Genomic DNA, 20,195 nt, shown 5'->3' with positions numbered 1-20,195 from the left:
ATTCAAAATTTTAAAAGCATCTGCATTAGATAGGAGACCAAATTGTACTGAAAGACAACAGGACTTAAGATCTTAAGTCACTTTCGAAAATGGTGCATTAGAAAATTTTATCCCAATTCTATGACAAACCGTTGCCTCAAAAAAAATCTGCAAAATCTCTCTCTATCGCGTAGGAGTGTGAAACATACGGACTGCGAGCTGAGTTTGCCCTGCACCACAGTTTCAGATTTTCTGAATTTGAAGATTTAATTAAAAAAGCTTCAGCCTTCATAGCTGCAGAGATAGCCTTTCAAAGGCTAACACAGTATAATCAATGCAGTGATCATGGCCTGAGTCCCTGGACTGCCTGAAACTATGACTCAGAGGTATTAACTCCTACGTCCCCTATAAATCTGTCAGCTTTTAAGAGCAATGTTAACACTTCAGAGTCAATATGAATTGTTTAATCACTGATCATTTTAGTATTTAGAATGGGAGTAAGGGGAGTGAAGCACACTGATTTTTCCCGTTAACTCTTGATACCCCCGTGCTTTTCGCAGTGCAATGCGGGGAGTATATCATTCTGAATTTACACCCCACATTCTAATTACACACAGAATTTAGCCTTCTCTTCCAAATGGTTTGATAGCCTTTCAGTGGGTAGGGAGAGTTGGGCTAACAAATGCCTTTCATACCACGAGACAGGGCTTAGATAGGGAGCTAAAAGTCACGTTCAGGATTATATCAGTAGATGGGTCACTGCTCAGGGATTATGGCTTTTTTATTACAGCTATACAACAACAAAAAACTATAGTGTCTGACATTAGGTAATGCTCTCAAAGACTAACTTTCATGAGCAAAAAAAAATGGCCTCAGTCTGTATTAATTCCTCTATCCAAGCACTGCAAAAAGGAAATTGTAAGAAAAATTAAGCTGTCATCTGCAAGACACCTCCACCGACCCATGCCTTTCTCTAGCACATATTCATCTTTAGTATTTCTATTAATATTTGAATCTTTGCTTTTCAATACTTTAATACAGTGTTACAGGAATGAAAAAGTGACACCATTCACTGAAGTGTGGACAAAGCAGATCCTGTATTTCTTTTAGAGACATTATAGTCCCACCAATGTGTGTCTAAATACTTATTTGCATTGTTCTACAGAATGTTCTACACACACGGCCTTATTCTTTCTAAATCACACATTTCTTCATTCATGTCAAGGGCACTTGGGCCAAATTCTAATCTTTTGTATCCATGCCGCCCACTGATCCCAGAGGATTTGTAAAGATAACAGAATTTAGTGCTTAATCAATTGGCTTGGCCCCTTGCCAAGATGGAACTAAAACATTACTAAAAGTTATAAAAGTGCAGTAATGACTGAGTAATTTGTCAGTTACTAGAAAACACCTTGTCATGTCTCAAACACAGCCAAACTATGGAGAAAAATTCATCTGGGCTGAAAGGCAATGTAAAAATATCAGCATATTTCTCCTTCCTCTGCAGAAAGCTATACACCTGTAAAATTTGTTAGTGATTTAGGAGGAACTCCGAGAACAGAGGCTTTTCTCCCAATTTTTTCCTGACACAGTTAAGAGTAAGAAACAGAGTTCTTATATATTCAAAACATGCTGTGAGCCGCATTCAAAAATTAATATATCTAATCCCCTACAATCATTAACACATTTATACACACTACGTGTAAAGAGACACTACACCAATAAAAATGTACCTTAATTTCATGCTTGATTTTCTAAAATTATTTTCCTATAGAAAACCCTGGGTTGGTTATACTCTCTTGCTTCACCTAAATAAGCAAGGAGTATCCCATATTTCTACATAATAGCTCATCATGTACTGAAACATGAAAGATGACTCCTTGAATGCTGCTGATTTGATCAATGTATAAATACAGTCTAGGAAATTTTGAAGGGTTAAAATGCTTTCAGGGATTACTTCACTTCCTTTAAATCACTGTTGATTAGAATTTCTTTTAAAAGTTATTTACTTTGGAAAACAGAAATCCAATCAGACATATGTAAATAAAGAAACCAAGCCAGCTATTTGTTAGCTTTTTCATTACATCATTATGAAGTGATATTTAAACAGTAGGAAAGATATTTAAAATTAGAGACAGCAGTTTCAGAGCCTGGAAGGATATCCAGCAACTGAATTCTTTTTTCCCAAAAGAGGATCTGAAAGAATAAAAAGGTATGAAATTATATGATGTGCTAAAATTGTCTTAACCTTCAATAAATGGTACTAATTGCTTAATTTTTACCTGGCTTGTGAAATTTACCTTAAGCATTTTGAGCTTGGAAACAAAGAGAGCTCAAAACCTGATGCCTCGATAATTTATGAGAAATCATATTTTAGGTGGGCTAGTCTTAGATTATTTTATTTAAATTCTGCTTATAAATTGAGCACTCTGTGCTGATCTCATAACCATTTGTTAAAATGTAAAAGAATTACTATCGGTTTTGACTAAGTACATGTTCAGCTTATATTCTTCTTCATTTTTTGACTGGACAATGTTATGCTAATTGATCTCATGCCTTTTTAGTAATCGCTTCTTTAAAAAACTGCCCAAAAAACAACAAAGGAAACCGAGTAAATGGAAGTCAGGTTTCAAAAAGGCAAAACTTTTTGCACTCTCTGCTTTATGTGATTAAGGAATCACAGCTAGTATGTTCAAGAGAGACTATGTCTACACTACAGCTTATGTTCGCATAACTCATGTTGCTCAGGGGTGTGAATAAACCACCCCTTTCTGAGCAATGTCAGTTACATCAACCTACCAGCCGATGTGGACAGCACTATGTAGGCGGGAGAGCTTCTCCCACCAATATAGCTACTGCGGCTCACAGAGATAGTTTTATTATGCGAACAGGTGAGCTCCCTCACGTTAGAACACCTTCACTGGACATACAGTGTAGACATGCGTAAGTTTATTGTCCCTTTTGCTTTATTCAGACCTGACCAGAATCATATAGGGATTTAAAAAATCACAATGGGAATGTCTATAAAAAAAGGCCATAAAATGCAGTGAACCCAGGGAGGAAGGAGGAACTTGAATAGCAGCTGTAAACAGGATTCTCTCTCTATAGGCCATTTTTGCTTTTCCCCTCATGTTTATATGTACAGATAATGGAAATGGAAGATGACCATTGAGTTTTACTAGATCAGTACAGTGTATCAGGAGAGCTGCAAGCTAAATCAATCTGCTGTTTACCAGAAAAGAAAAACTAACAGATGTTTTCAACTTCTGATATTTCTTCCATATCCCCCTCAAAAACAGAAACAAGATGCCGTTCAAATCACACCTGGCCATCCTTGTTCTCATGCTATGTTGGCTCCATTTAACTGGAAGGGTAGAGAGTCATACGGCTAACATCACTACCCAGCTCATCATCAGGGATAAGGCAGTCCAGCTTGAAGTCAAAAGCTCCACCCATCCCACTGAGACAAACAAGACTCCTCCTGACAGTCAGCCCACCAACAGCGATAAGACAGCCCATACTACCATCAAAAAGATCACTCACACTGCTAAAGAAGAAAAGCCTACCCCCGACAGCCAGCCCACCTCCACCATCCACCACACCAGCAAGGACAAGGCTCTAACAAGCAAAGCAACACCAAAGAAGTCAGCTCTGAAAAGTGATACAACTCAACGTGGAGGCTCATCTGCTACAATCCCTTCAGTGTTTACTATCGCTTCATTGATATGTGTTCTTTTGCTTTAGATTTAATTCCCCTCTTCTACTTTTCCATGCATAATGACTGATACCAATGTCATTACACTAAGAAGTCAACTCTTCTTGGCACCACTTTACCAAGTAGGGTGCATCTTCATCCTTTCAGTGGGCTCTGTACATTTTTCAGATTAATTCCTAAATTATGTGATATTATGCCATATGCAATTCTTTGTTAAGGTGTTTTCCTAGCTGCTCCAGTTCCATTGTTACCCCACTGTCAGCTCCATTACCCTCCAGCATTTAGTTTATGATTACCCTCAGCAGCTCTGTAGGTACCAAGATTTTCCTAGGCTATGACCATTAAAGCTGTGGGATTCCCAAAGAGTTGGGTTATGGAGTATTTGTTCCTTATATGTAGTTTTCTGCCTTTAATCCAAGCGATGTGGAGTGAGCCCTGATAATAGGGTGATAGGTTCTATATAATATCTGATGTTCTTTTTGGTATCATGTCTGAAAGATGCTTCACCTAAAAATATTTAATTTCTGTATATACAGATTTAGTATTTTATTGCTCAAATGGCATTATCTAGTTTTTAAACAAATATTTTCTAAAAATTTTTATGTTATTCACAGTGATTAAAAATAAGTTGGGGTTGTCCAATTAGAAGCAAAATTCCACTATTACCAGTGTTATTTTAAATGGGGAGGAAGGGGGGGAATTATTTAAAAGATACTTCAAATTCTTCAAAATTTGATTGGAGTTAAATATCACAACGGATGGAGGCATGATAATAAAAGTAACATCTACACAGAATGGAGAGCTATCTGTTACTTTACTTTTGTTTCAAGGAACTTTAAACACTATATCATCATAACAATAATGATGTAGTAGCAGCAAGGGTAGGTACTAATTCTATAAATGAGTGAACAAGACAAATTAAAGGAAAAGTCAATCATTTTCTTGGATTCATGCAAGATTAATGCCTTGAGTGTGCCAGCATTCAACATGCTTGCTTGGCAAACAAGAGGAGAAAAATCTGCCTTTCAAGAAACACGCTTTTCACGTCCAACAAGTCAATTTATTTACTTGTATTAAACATAACCATTCAAAGTTAATCTGTTTACATCTGTGCTCAAATATCCAGGACTGAGTAATTAAGATACTCTAAAATGAAGCCTTAATGAAAAAGCAGTGCAACAAATACCCTAGCTATGCCTTGTAAAAGTGTTAACATTCTTATATTAAGAAAAGACATCCCAATTTAAAACCCCTTGCATTTTCCTCTGAGGTTTGTGGTCATCCTGATCTCTCAATACAGAATTTGTGAGCCAGAAACCAAGAAAACGCTGTCTATTAAACAAATCACATTCTTGAGGCTGACAGTTCCACTGTTCCTGGGCAATGTAGCTGTCACAGGAAGTCATGATCATGAGAGGTCAGGTAGTTCCTCAGATAACCTCGGCTTGTCTTACGTACAACTTTAGAGAGGACAACTGAAACTTTCAATACAACCTAGTATTCAATATCAGAGCACTAGAGAGAAGTGCTCTGCCCCAGTACTGCACCCCTTCCTATTTGTATCATGTTCCTTGGCTTTCATTAGCATTTTTATTTAAAAAAGCACAATGTAACAAAAGATCATTGTCCGTTTTTGCAATCTCACTTTATATTTAATATCCAGTTTTACTCACTGCCGAGCAAACAAAATTAAATCTGGATAATTACACAGTTATTTCTTGATTTTCAGTCTAGTGGCTGAAGTAAGAATAGCAAGCCAGTTTTAAAAAAATGAGCCTGAGTTTCCACTTACAATCTGACCCACAAATGTTTTCAGCTAATCAGTTCTGAAAAGGATCCAGTCATGACAGTGACTGTCCTTGCAATCCTTCCCCACTCTAGCCTTCCCAATAGCCTCCACCCTTCCCAAGATATGCCGAATTGAACATTTTAAGTGTCATCCACAACTATCTGACAGGTCACAAGGATATTTCATTCCACCCCTCCAATTTTATGAGCTGTCTATTTTTCTTTATAAAATGTCCCTTCTTAAAGTACAAAATTTGATAAAATACACAAGCAGCATAGTACAGAGTTGGGGGGAAAAGGTATCTTACAACTTGTTCTCTACACTTACCTTCTCCTTCCATTAGACAAATTCTTAAGACACTCAGGACATGTCTACACTAGAAACGTAAGTCAACCTACATTAAGTCGACTTACAGCCACCGCAGTAAGTAATTACAGTAAATACAGTCCACACAACCCTACAAAGTCAGTCTTGAGGCTGATAGTTCCACTGATCCAGTGGAATGGAGCTGCCATGGGAGGCTGTGATGATGAGGGGGTCCTCAGATAACGTGGGCCAGTCCCATATATGTTTTTGAACAAGTGGATTAAGGATAGTGCGACCAGAGTTTGCTGTGTGAAGCAGTTGTCTTGTGTGATGCAGGAACCCTGATGGACTGTTGTGACTTCCTACAGTTAGTTGTATACGATGGAAAGCACTGAAGACCACTCTAGTATTAAGAAAACTTTGGACTGAGACCTCCTAACAACTGAAAAGTATAAGGGGTAAGATGCAGAAAAGAATACTGCGCTAAAAATTATCCTAAATAGCTAGAACGGCAAGTATGGATTGTTAGGAAGAGACTAAGCACTTCCTCTAGTGAGGAGGTGGGTATGTAGTTCAAAGTTTGCAAGGGTTGGGGTAAGCTATTTGACAATATTTTCTGGGAAAATAAATTTAAGGTCAATAAAACTCTACAGGGCAAAATGATGGTGTTTTAAAACCATATGCCAATTTTTTTTTCCTGTGTGATGGATGTTGCACCCTGCTATACACACTTTCACAGACGGAGATCCACTTATCAACCACCTAGTAATACAATATTTGGATGCTAAAATATTGTACCTGGCAAGAAATGCAAAAATATCTTCACCAAAAACATGGCAGTATTGTGCAAGGAGTCTGATTCTGGTTGTGTTAGATAGGAACAGAATAACTTACTGCCAACGTTGTATCGTAAGACGGCCAATAAGCTCCTGCAAGATGTTGCATCTCAGTGACGCAATACGTTCACCAGGGGTAAAGTCTTGTCTCACTGTATGTCTATTGCTACAGAGAGAAATATGTCCTGGGTGCAATTCAAGGGGTTGGAGGCCTCCACGTGGACCAGAAACCACAGGATTTTTGTTGCAAAGGCATTATTCAGGATTGTTATGCTGATGGAACAGAGCTATGGCAATGGGAGACGGAGCCTTTCACCTCTAGATCACAGCTCAAATCCAGTTCAATAATGAGAAGTTACTATTCAGTGGGCTATGTATAAACACATTGGTAGTGCCAGTTTAGTTCCCAATGGACAAGCTCACAAAAACGACTTATTAGCGTTGACAGCACAGAGGCCAACGTTGTAATGAGAATGGAAACCAAACAATACCTGTCACTCCTAAAAGTGGACCTTCCAGGTGAGGACTGAGGCACATTAAATGGTAATTGGAGAAATCTGCCACTTGTATTCCAGTGGTTCTGTGGAGGAATTTAATCTCCAGGGTTGTCAGCCTACGGGCACCTTTTCCATGACCACTAAATTTAAAAAAATGTTAATCTCCTAGTAAAATTTGAGTATGTTTCCCCAATGTACATTAGAAGAAAAGAGCTGAATATATTAAAACCTGCTTTTTTTAGTACTGGAAAAGGAGCAACTATGTCTGATTCTGCTAAATATCACATAATTGGGAGATATTAGATTGTCTGATTTATTACTTGGATAATACTAGGAAGTTCAGAAGGATGAACATACTGGCTTGCTTAAGGGAGGGAATAGTAAGTGGAATTAAATAAATTCTGCCTTTATTTTTTTCTTCTAGAGTTCTCCTACTTCAAGGTATCCTCAAATACCAATGAGCTCCCAACAAAAATATCCTGACTGTAATGTTTCCTACTCGGCTTAATGTGTTAACCTTTTTCAACTTTTATGTAGGAATAAAAGAAGATTAAAATTTACACACCCGATCTTAGGATCTATTAGTTAAAAATTTGTTGATTGCCTGACAGGCAAACACTCCCGCCTGCGGGCATGTTATGAAACTAAGTTTATACATTCGTTCAGTAGAACATAAAACAATGAAACTGTGCAATGATCGCTACACAACAAATGGCCGTGGGTACGCATTATGCAACAGCTCCTTGTAGTCCCTTTGGCTTTTCCTGGCCCATCACTGACTTGTCCAGACTTGATGGCACTTCAGTTTTCTGGTAAATCACAGTTTCAGATTTCTAGTAAAGTCACAGTGAGACTTAGGTGGCATAGCTGCAGGACTATATTCACTGCCACTGAAGGGGAAATGCACATATAAATCACCATGATTCATAACGTTTAACAGAATTTAGCACTTCCATAGCAACATTCATCCAAAGATCATAAGCCCATGTTATCCCTAATTCGCAGATAGGGAAGCACAAAAGATTGAATGACTTGCACATCAAATAAGAATGCAGGCCTTCTGAAAGTTGCTCGCACTATCCACTGGACAACACTTATTTTACATTTCAAATAATAAGCTTACTACCTTTCTCAGTAATTTGTCCAAATCCATATGGAAAATGCATTTCAAATGGTATTAAGATTGCTCACTTAGCATTGAAATCTTAAGATATTCAAAATACAAGGACTCAGGGTCCAATCCTGTCAGGTGCTGCAAGCATCTAGTGATGCACTGAAGAAACATCCTCAATTGCTATTGAAGTTTGGGGTCCTCCACCCATTCCATTAAGTATTCTACACCTTACAAGATTGAGCCCCATGGTGAATATCTATTAGCACACTGAATGTTTCTCAGTTGCAATAGTGACAAACTTTGTGAAGTTCAACAAATGGAAACCACAGTTACCAAACAAACAACTAAACTCAAGTTTTTCCTGGTGCACCACAAAGGAAGCTTTTACTTCAACAAGTTTGCACATTGCCCCCCAGATTATGACCATCTCTCTCAATTTCAGATAGTATTTGTTCACCCAGGACAAGTGCTGAAAAAGCAAAAACGGGACTTAATTGTTAAAAGTGCATGATGAGAACAGTTCTCTGGTACAGTAGTTGATTTTAGTGACAGACTGCATATCTTTGTTAGCAGCACAGCTACTTAAAAAAAAAAAAAAAAAAATTAAGTTTCTTCAGTACTCTTGAATGCATATCATGAAGTCCACGTGACCTGCTGATCAGTTTGCTCGCACCTCCTCTTTTGATACCTCAGTCTGACAATATCCCTTCCTCTCCCCCCCCCCCGGTAATAAAAAGTATATATGGGATAAGTGTCTCTCCAAGAAAACGTTAGAGCAAGAGGCATGCAGTAAGGATGCCTTACAAATACAGATGTTAAACAGTTTTTGGGGTTCCCAATGAACAAGAGATTAACATTTTAAAAACTATTTAAGTTTTAAATTCTGTCCTCCTCTCTGTAGGGATGCCTTATTGGATTTATTTTCCTTCAAGAAAGTGATGCTTTGGGCCTAACCATGTCAATGGTATCCCTTCAGCACATTACCTCTCAAAATGCATGTGGAAAGGTGCATTACATACTGATTATTTTCCCTTTAACTGCCAGCATTCCAATGGAACCATGATGAATACCACTGCAACCATTGGGCAGCTGTCAGACAGTAAAGGGTTAAGCAGATTTTAACTGCTGCACTAAGTAAAAGCACTAGATTACTTAAGTGTCCAATAGATCTGTCTATTCAAAAAAGTTCACACATCTCAGCACCAAATCTCTCAATGTTTGGTAACAAACTTGAACAGCAATGTACCATGTCCCTAGAAAACTTCTGCCATGAAGCCATTTAACCCTGAATGATTATGCTATTCATTCTTCCCCAGAATTATAACATTACTTTAATGTAATGAATTAAACACCTTTACTTCTGTGCTTTCACAGTAATACAAGATAAAGTGCTGGTAAATGTTATGCATGTGTCATACAATAAACTATACAGTATACACACCTCAATTAGTTCCAGGAATTAAAGAACTCTTCTCTTCAAATTACATGGCTTTTTTCTTACATTACTAGTGAGGAATACACATACAATGTCTCAAGTCATTTTACAGAAGCCATACTGTATATGTTGGAGCTGGATCTGTTCCTTTGCATAGCAATAGCCCAGACAGAATGAACTTTGTTAGATGGATTGTCTATCCATGACATTTGCATGCCTAATTTCCTGCTTGGAGTGGAGGAGCATGTAACTTATGAATTCTGTTTTCCTTGATATGAAATGAGGCCGTTTGTGACGGGGGGAAAATCTGAAGAGAAAGATGTGATGAACAGCCTTTTATTGCTGGTTGTAACCAAGTGGGTTTAAAAGATGTCAGAGATGTGAATTTAAGAATAGGTCCCGACTTCTGATGTGAGTGGAAGAGGCTGAAATACAATGGCTCTCACATGGAAGGAAAAGGTAAAAGAAGAAATGGAGGAAACTGATTCTGCAATGTTCTTTTCTCTAGACCTATACCCATTCCCTGGAAGCTCCTCTCTCCCGTTCCTTACTACAAGGTGGTGCCGTAAAGCATGTACCCTTCAACATCAAGGAAAATATTTTTTTCCATATAGTTTCTAGTCCAGGAAGACGGGCAGATTGAGGCGCATCCTCAGCCTGGGGTGACAATGTCTTTATTCACGAGATAAAATCCCACCTGGTTACATTGGCATTGATAATACCATCCCTAGAAAAAGACATAGTTCACAGCTCTCAATATGAAAGATGCTTTCTTTTACATCAATATGCAGCCTTCCTACAGAAATTCTCAGATGTGCGCTAGGCCGTGGCTGCTTTTCATATAGGGTACTCCCATTCAGCCTTGCAACTGCACCCAAAGTCCTCATGAAAGTGTTTTCCAGAGTAGCTGCACACCACAGATGGGACATTTACCTTATCTTCCCATCTAGAAAACTAGTTTCAGAAAAATCTTGGACAGCAGAAAATTGTGGCATTTCTGCTAAAAGAGGTAAAAGGGTTGGCGCCTCAATGGCATTATTCATCCTGTTCCTTCCAACTCCACGGAAACCCCTTCTATCGTGGTGAGGAGCATAGCCAGGCTGAGGGGGAATGGAGTCATGGGAAGGCAATTCTCCACAGCATTGTCCCCTTTAAGCCTTGGATTTTCCCTACATAAAGCTAATGCTGACCTCTTAGCATTCTCTCCTGTGGTTCCCCTCTCAGCACTATAGGCCTCACACCAGGAGGAAAGTGATGAACCCAATTTCACAAGAGGCGGCATTCCCTAGCTAAGGTCATGCCAAGAGGTTTCCTAAGCATACAACAGGCCTAAAGGATAGCCAGTTCAAACTAATTTCTACACAAGTATAAACCATGCCTGGCTGTACCAAATAACCTGTGTGAAGTCATTTTAAAATGTGAAATGCAACATAAGGGCAAAGGGTTATTAAAATAATGCTGACTTCTTAATCATGCAGTTGTAACAGGCCTCACATTCTCATTTCCCAAGAAGCCCCACGAATGGATTTCTTGCACTGAAATTCTCCCTGAACCTAGCAGCCTTTTAGCTATGAAAGTAATTTAGTTGCAAGTATTCAGCCATTTAGTACTTTCACAGATACTTTAATAGTATGTAGCATGTTCTTTCCTTTAAGTGGTGTAGGGATGGTTGTGATGATTTACAAACTGTCATAGTATTCCGGAATGAGGAAAAAGCCTGAAAATTTATTTTACTTCCTTCATTGATGTCGGGTAGAATTTTCTTTATGTTTATGTTTGTTGCTCTGGAAATTAGAGACTCAGACAAATGCAAACATGGGAGCCAACTATTTGTTAGCTCCTATTATGACATCTTCAGGAATTTATATATAAATGGCAGAAACCACTTGAAAATTTAGAGGCTGCACTCATAGAGGTCCTTGAGAAGCTGTTATTAACTTTCACCATAAGAAACTGAAATTGGAAAAAGGTATGGATTATTATCTTGTGGCAAAATTAACTAAACATCTACAGTGGGAAGGTAGCTTATTGTTGGAATTTTACACTGGTATCTACAAATTGAGAGTAATTTTATCTTGGAAACAAAGACGAAAAAATATTGTCATTTTACAAGAGGTGTTAGAGAGTCTTTCTTGGTAAAATATGTCATTCTACTTTGCATCACTGCATGTTTAATGCAAGAAATATACTAAATGTACAGTTAAGTATGATGAAAAATGATAGAACATAAGTATCTATCTTAGATTATTTTTCTGTTGAATCAGTTAATATTCCTAACAGTTAACCTAACATAAACAGCTCTTTTCTTTTAAAAAATGTTACTTCATATTAAGCTCAAGAATGTCAGACATTGTGCCAATGCTAACTATGTAAAACGTTTAATACAGATAGAAGATGCTGTTGAAATTGTGCTGTGTTGTCCTGGTTCTCATATTTTTAAATGAGGTTCATTTAGCAGCAGCAACCATGACCACCAGCCCCCCTGCACCGAAGACCACGACCACCAGCCCCCCTGCACCGAAGACCACGACCACCAGCCCCCCTGCACCGAAGACCACCACTAAACCTATTAATGGAACCAGCATTAAACCAAATAATGGAACAGTCACTGATAGTGTAGGCACAATGCAGCATGGATGCTCAGTAGCTACTATCTTAACTCTCATAACTATTGCATCTTTTACTATGTCCATCATCTGGTTGTGAATGTAACTGCTTGCAGAATTGTTATAAAAATAGTGTTCATTACTTCCTAATCACTGGTAGTACAATCAAGATCAGGAGTCCAAATTCTCTATTTATCACCATTCTGACTTCAATTAACCTCTATCATTTCAATATGATCTTCACTACTATGAGAGTTTTAATATGGTGGCGCAGTAGCAATACTATAATTACGGTTGTTAGATTAATAACCCCGTTTGAATAAGTACTTTCAGTGTGTAAAGTTGTTAAATTTTCTCAAATCATCATCAAAATGTCCAAGCATTTTATATTAAAAATATGTAACAGCTATTACTTTTTCCACTGTAACAAAAATCAAACCTGATTGTCAAATAGAGCTCATACTCCAAATGTATTACAAATATTTGTAAGCTACAGAAATTAGTCTCATTACACTTGTTTTACCAAGCTACATTTTACATATTGAAGTATATGTATCCCCTACAAAAGCCAAATTATGCAAACATGACTCTATTTCCTACACACCTATCCTCATGTGCTCACTGTACACAATTCTAATAGTGACCAAAAGTCTTGGCCTAATAAACTCAGATAACCACAGGAAGAAGTCATGTTCCCTTTACAGTTGTATAGTTGTTCTTCTGCAGGAGACACTGATGTCTCAAATCCTTATACGTTCCACTTGTCATTCACATATGGTTTTTTGTTTGTCAAGATCAAGACTGCTACTTTATTTGGTTTGGATTTTTGCTGATGTTTAGCTTAAAGTGTAATCCTTTGTCAACAATAAGTAATAAAACTTAGTTATGCATAACTATGTTAAACTGAAAGAATTTCACTAATATTAGTAAAACTGGTGTAAAATTAAAAATGAGATGACAGTGAAATACTTACCTTGGTAATTTGAAAAGAATAATCCTCTGTCAGATATATTTCTTGAAACCTTCAACATTAGTGTAGCAAAAATCATCTCTTATTTTAGTGAATTGTTCCAATATGGTGAAAGACCACAGTTAAAATTTGCATAGTCTTCGGTTTTAATATTCACTACTACTATTAGTATTTTTCAAATCGCTACTACTACTACTACTACTACTACTAAGTATTTTTCAAAATTTTATTCCATGACATGTTTTGCATTTAATTCCCAATTATACTTCTGCAATAAACTCTGAAGAGAAGGAAGTTATGAAGTTATTGCTATGACTTAGTATTAGTGCCATCTATCTGCACTATGGGGTAATTTCATATTTATTGACTCAGAATTTTTCACTTCATAAAGTAAAACATAACCTTTCAAAATGAACTCTAAATACATTCGACAGGCACTCAGACACTATAGGATGGGTGCCCATAAAATCTATACTGACATATTTCTGATCCAGAAAATTGTATGGCCACAAGAGTATATTCTCACCTCAAATCTGAGATATGTTCACAAATTCCTGTTTGATGAGAAGGACATATCTTTCTTATATGCACTTGCTTATTTTGGTATTATAGTGGTTATTATAAGACAAGGGAAAGATAGATGTTTTCTTACCGCCGAGCAATATAGTAGAAAACAGGATTGCCAGCTTTTGATGTCCCAGCTTGGTAGAAAATATTTAACGTTTTCAGGGCCTTGAACTCCTCTTTTTCATGTACCTGGTGCCTAGAAATCAGCATAATTACATTATATTACATTGACATAGTTCATTCATAGACATCTAGACAAAAAACTGCACATTTGCATTTTAAAAACTGTCAGAATATTTCATTAACTATTGTTAAGCTAATTTTTAAATAACAAACCATCTCTTTTCTTAGAGTTTTCCATTTTACTGATGAGCTGACATTTTGGGGGGGGGAGTGGGGGAAGGAAATCACACCTCATGGAGTTTACTTCTACAAATACCTTTTCTGTTTCCGAGTGGAAAAGAAATGAAATATTTTAAATTTGGTTCTACTCCCGCCCTGCCCCACTCCCAGAAAGACCTCATTAGGCATGTAAGTACACATATATATACACACACAGGCTACAACAAAACTACAAGGCTCATAACTTTAAGTTTACAAACACCAATTTTGCTCCATTACCTAGTCATAAATTCTTCAAATTTGGAACTGGTGAGATTTAGACTGGACCAGTGTGTGTCTGCCACAGGCTTGTGCTCAGGTGGACCCAGGTAGGCAAGAAGAGTAGCCATTTTGTCAAAAGGTCGCCTTCCAACAGCTTTGTGGTCCCTAGAGACAATATATTACTTACAAGAGATAAAGTCTACGTAACCTCTCAGCACCCCTCCTGATTTTTATCCAGTAACCTCCCTTTACCATGAATGAACTGGTTGCTAATTCCCATTATTTTTAAGCAAATAAAGAATGTTAAAGTATTTACTGAAGTTTTTATTGCAGTGTTTAGTGAACCATAAGAAATCTGTTCACAGTAGACAGCATGATTGATGCACAGGTCTCAAAATGAATAAGACATAGGCATATCCTGTAAGTGGCAAACAGCAATATGAAGAATTGCAATGGAAAGTTACAGATATTGCAAGCTAATGGTTCCCTCAGACAAAAGTTCATAAGAGAAGTAGGTTGAGTACAACGCTCTTTTAAGTAATAGCAAATGAATGAAAGTCAAACTGCCTGTGCCAATTACCAGGATGTGAATTAATTGATTTGTCACTTTGACCTGTAAACGCATCAATAGCTCCCTCACAGATACTATTCAGATCTCTTACCTGTTGCTGGAAAGATACTGGCCAATCTTCTCCTGATTGTTCCAAAGCAAACGGTGTAAGGCAAGTACATTGCCATCACTAATGAAGGAGAGACTGTGATTGACAGTGTCACTAGCAGGACAATCAGATGCAATATCAAGAAAAAACCTAAAGGGAGATAGGAAACCAAACTCCGATTAGCAGGGTAAAATCAGCCCAACAGACTTACAACACGTTACAGGGCCTTGAGAAGGCATTTTTCTGTTTGCTTTCTACATTTTTTACATAACATGTATGGCAAAGATTTCTCAGGTAAGCTACCAGTAGGATTACCTTCGTGCTGCATCAAAGTTGCTTTTTACAAAGTCATTAAAAGGCCGCATATGTTCTTCTTTCGTAAACAAGACATGGTTGGCAATACTTTGAAGTATCTAAATAATAAAACAGAAAATGGAATTGTTAAAGGCACACAAAGGTTTTACACATTAAACTTTTATGCAGCTGTGCCAATCTCTTCCCACTATGGTAGATTCATCCATTTCTATTTACCTGTAAAAATCCCCAGGACACAGAAAGAAAGAAAAAAGGCTGTTGAGCAACTCAATTTCAATTCCATAGACTGTGCCCATTGCAACCTTTATGCAAGTTGGTCTTTGACCGGCTAGCTGGAAAGTGTGTTTGACCCTTTAAGAGCTCCATTTCACCAGGTGTTGAGAAGGTGAAAAATGTACAGGAATGGACAGGAAGCATTTACAGCCAGGTCAGAACAAGCTCACTGCATTGCCTTTCCTGTTGGCTGGAAGAGTGAAGCGGTATTTCTTCCTTGTGTGGCAGTGGAATGGTGTTTTCTTCCCCCAAACTCTCAGTACTCACACAACTACACTGATTAGTGGTCACTAACTGAATCAAGTCTACAGAAAGAGTTTTTCAATCACAAAATCGTTAAAAGGCAGCAGTCATCTTATTATGGCTTTACTGGTTTTTCAATCACCTCTCCTATGCAGATTATGTAGGTATATTTAAAGGCCTTGGCAGCGTACTGGATATTAAAACATTTACATGACACTAGGTACACACACTGCTGAGTTTTCTGATATGTAGATCCACTGAAGTTCAAAATCTTCATGAGGCTTTGAAAATTATTCTGACAAGATTTTTAGAAGAAAAAACAGCAATATAGGTGGGAGGCCAAACAGCATATGGCTCTTTTATATTCAGGTTACTGGGAGATATCCAAATACATGTCTTTTATACAAATCTTTCCCTTCAAGAACTAGACTGATATAAAGCCTGAACATTAGAATTACGATGTATTTCTAAGCATAGTTCAGAAACTGTGATTCAAATTAGCTATAAAATTAATAGAAAATGCACGCATTTAAATACTGAAGTCATGGCTATAGTAAACTTAAAGCTTAGCTAAGTCTCCTTATAGCTATTTAAACAAACAAAACATTAAAGCCAAATTAAATCAGCTAGAAAACACAGTAAGCCTAAATAAAAATACAGCATCGAGCAAATTCAATGCTTCACCTTTGACATTAACTTCAAGCCCCTTTCAATCCTAGGGGGAGGCTTTTTCTCTAAAATTCCTGCCTCGTAAGGGGAGACAATTGCAGGGTTGATGAACCTTAGAAACATGGCACTTCCGACCGCTCCGATGCTGTTCTGAGGAAATCGCTGGCTGACAACCTAAAAAAGTCAAGTTGAGAATTATGAAGACACAGTTTGAATTAAAGTAAAAGAGGAAGGAAAGCTGGAAAAAGTGTTTAGTTGTAGTGCAATTTTAAGGATTTATCAATCACTCCAGACCATAAATATGACTATGCAGGATCAATACATCTGAGTAGGATTATGCTGATTCGAGAATATTGTTTAATCCTGAGTTATAATGGCTTCATCACCTAAGAGGAATAACACCATCATAAATAAGTGCAAGGGGAAAAGGGATGTTTAAAGAAGACAGTGCATAATTTTACTGCAAGTTTCATACAACCATCCCCATGTGGGTGAAATTATTTAGTAGAGGTTCAAATCTGTACAAATCCAAGTAGTAGTTTAAAAATTACTAGTCACTTAAAGTACTAACATGGACAATTATTCCAGGACCCTGACATATGCAGCTCAAATATATACTATGATGGGAAGAGTATTGTTTCTAATTTGTCAGGTTTTTATTTGTCCAGTTACATTTTTAAGATTACTCACAGAAGCCTCTTCACCATTAAAATTCACATTATAATGATTCTTGGGTATTTTTAACCTTGGAGGAAAGAGACTTCATTGGAACCTGAAAGAAAACTTGAAGAGAAATAACGCATCATTTCAACACTTTCGCCAAATGAAATGATCAAGAAGAGATCAGTTATATTGGTAAAGAGGAATTCTGCTATCCAGCATTATTCTTAAGTTGTACACGTTTACCCTTTTCCCTTAGCAACTTCAGCACCCAGCAGAATCACATAAAGATGGGGACAGAATTTGCTGAAAAATTGTACATTTAAATACTACTTTTTGGGATCCAGTCCAAAATAGCTGGATATTTTGTAGAATTATCAGGATTAAATATATGGACAGAGAAACTAACTCTTCTGGATTATTAACTAAAGAATCTTTACATTTAACTAAATAAAAGGCTTGTTAACTTAGGGGTTGAACATAAAAACTTATTACTGCTTAGAGCACTAAGTTGACTGGAAATCAGTTCATCTGAAAATCTTTGGAATAAGGTTTATGAGAAACGTAGAGATCTGAGGAGTACCTTCTAGACTGCTAAATGCCTACATGTACTACTCAGACTTCTGAAATGGCATCTAAAGAACATCAGCAAAAATTATACTATGGGATGTTAGAAAAATCTCCTGTGGGGGAGTATGGTGATAGCTACTTCTATAGATATGAAAGTTCATGTCCTTCAAACTTTACAGTAGATCTTTAAAGCACCTTTCCATAAAACAGCAGGAGGCTAGACATTACCCAGGTTGACATATAATCAGGTCATCACATACACCAGTAGGGTTTTTCTCGGTACACAGAGCTTTTAATACAGAACTAGATTTCACTAGCTTGATCTTAAATTTTAAAAATCTTAAAATTTAGCTTGATTTTAAAATGAATGAAACTGAGGATAGCTAATCCATGAAGAAATTATCCTGCTAAATATGGATTACATATAAAATGCTTGCAGGCTATAGGAATAAATTAATTTGGAAAACCAACATTGTCAAGAATATACTACAAATAAATATTTGAGGCTTTATATTTTTAGGATTGCTCCTTTATCAAGTTCTATTTAAGGTCCCAAGAAGGAAACAGGGAATGCAATGACTAGATCTAGGAGCATGTGGTTTTTTTTCTAAATAGTCCGTGAAAAACAGTAAGTACTACTCTACAACTTATTGCTTAGAAGGGAAGTGAAAAGGGGAATGCAGCAATAATGTGATTTTAATACAAATAGAGATATCTTGCCACTGCAAATGTAAGTTTTCAGGACTCATGAGGAGTTAAGCTGTTGTGAATGTAGCTGAAACAACCATGGTGTGACACTGCCACCTAAATTTTGGGATGAGTTTTTGTAGTATTAGGTTCTTTGGTCTTTGAGTTTACTTGTTCTTGGTTTCCGGAACAGAAGACTGTAGAAAATCCCTTTAAGGGTGGTTCAGAAGTCTCATTAACTTTTGTCTATGAAATATTACTGATGCTTAGGCTTACAAGCATATTGAAAAAATGGAATGGGGAGAAAGCATAAAAGAGTTGTTAAGTGTGGAAAAGATACCTTCAAAAAAGTAATTGACAGCACAGATTGAACCGGATCAGCGTTGTGTTCTCATTTGCTTGTAGCAGAGGTCTCTGAGAACACCCATGAAATTCAATAAGCTCACCAGGATATATTCTAGACCAGGGTTCTCAACCGGTCTCTTTCCTAGGGTCCACCCCCCCGCATGCCATAAACATTCCAGGCCCAGCAAAGGGGGGGAGGGCAGTGGCACTTTGGGGTTTAAGTGCCACAGGGAGCTGATGGAGGAGGCAGCTCAGGGCTCCTGTCCCACAGGGCACCAGGGCTTGCAGCCCCCCAGAAACAGCTCGCGGCCCCGGTTGAGAACCGCTGTTTTAGACAGTCAACGATGAAAAATCAGGCAATAGCTCAGGGACATCTCAGCCTGCCAGAACTTCAATCTGCAATATAAATGCCTTTTAAAAAATGAACACGGTGTCAATGTTTAGGATTCCCAGAGGTGGCACTGAACCTGCATCATTACAAGGAACACGTGTGCAAGCTCCACAGGCCCGAGAACTCATTTTCAAAATGTAAAAACCTAGAAATCTGCAAGATGTCAATTTTGCTGATGAAGAGGCATAATTAATAATGCATGAAAATTTAATAGATTATACTTAAAATACAACTATTTGGGTAGTAAATTAAACAAACTGGGAACTGTATTTAAATAGGCTACTTATCCTGTTTATAATAGTTTTAGTTATCGAACCACTACTTTTACAAATACCCCTAGTACCAAGAACCTGAAAACTCGACGAACCCACCAACAATAGAATAGAATAAATGTACATTGTCAGACTACATGAATATTAATTTCATAGGCAGTGTCTTTTAAATAGTACAATCACATTGCAGATTTTTTAGTACCACAATCCATTAAAACATCATGAGTTCTGTACTAAAGTTTAAAATTCAATCAAAAACAGACTATCAACAAACAGCAACAAAGTTTAATTTCTATTAACCACTATTGACCAAAAATTCTTAAAGTATGAAATTTTGCAATATTTAAAAACAATTTACATTTTAATAATCTCAAATCGCAGTAGTTCATGTTCTTATAAATATATAATTTTGCTTCAGACATCCAGTATTTATTAATAGTGTTCAGTTGCATACATCATTGAAAATTTATCAGTCTGACTCTGTGTATAATGTAGGTTAGATAAATACTGCTCAAGAGCCTGCAGAAGACAGCATTTTTTCCTGGATCAAAAGGAGTAGTGATAAATATCTATTCTCTCTCAATGGCAATGGTGTGGTGGTTTAAAATTTAAAAAAAAAAAGAAAAGAAAAGAAAAATGTTAGGGCTAGAAATAATTCTCCATCAGATAAAATTAAGAAAGGTCAAATTTTCCT

General features: G+C 37.2%; 1 protein-coding gene across 15 annotated transcripts in view; it reads right to left on the bottom strand.

Moving 5' to 3' along the window:
• The window catches only part of NF1 (neurofibromin 1), a 147,641-nt gene that overhangs the window by 64,620 nt on the left and 62,826 nt on the right, over nt 1–20,195 (bottom strand). For all 15 annotated transcript variants that reach the window (XR_010917991.1, XR_010917990.1, XR_010917993.1 and 12 more), the window contains 5 exons: nt 16,592–16,750; nt 15,392–15,489; nt 15,080–15,226; nt 14,436–14,582; nt 13,900–14,010 (listed from right to left, as the gene is read on the bottom strand). Coding sequence is in view for 10 of the 15 variants with exons in the window: in XM_067538044.1 (XP_067394145.1) it covers nt 13,900–14,010; nt 14,436–14,582; nt 15,080–15,226; nt 15,392–15,489; nt 16,592–16,750 (662 nt within the window). In the remaining 5 variants the exon portion in view is untranslated. The remainder of the gene's footprint in view (nt 1–13,899; nt 14,011–14,435; nt 14,583–15,079; nt 15,227–15,391; nt 15,490–16,591; nt 16,751–20,195) is intronic.

This window comes from Emydura macquarii, unplaced genomic scaffold (genome assembly GCF_026122565.2).
Source record: "Emydura macquarii macquarii isolate MOO-44397 ecotype Brisbane River unplaced genomic scaffold, CSIRO-AGI_Emac_v2 contig_450, whole genome shotgun sequence".
NCBI lineage: Eukaryota > Metazoa > Chordata > Testudines > Chelidae > Emydura > Emydura macquarii.
This window is presented reverse-complemented; position numbering and strand designations above follow the sequence as displayed.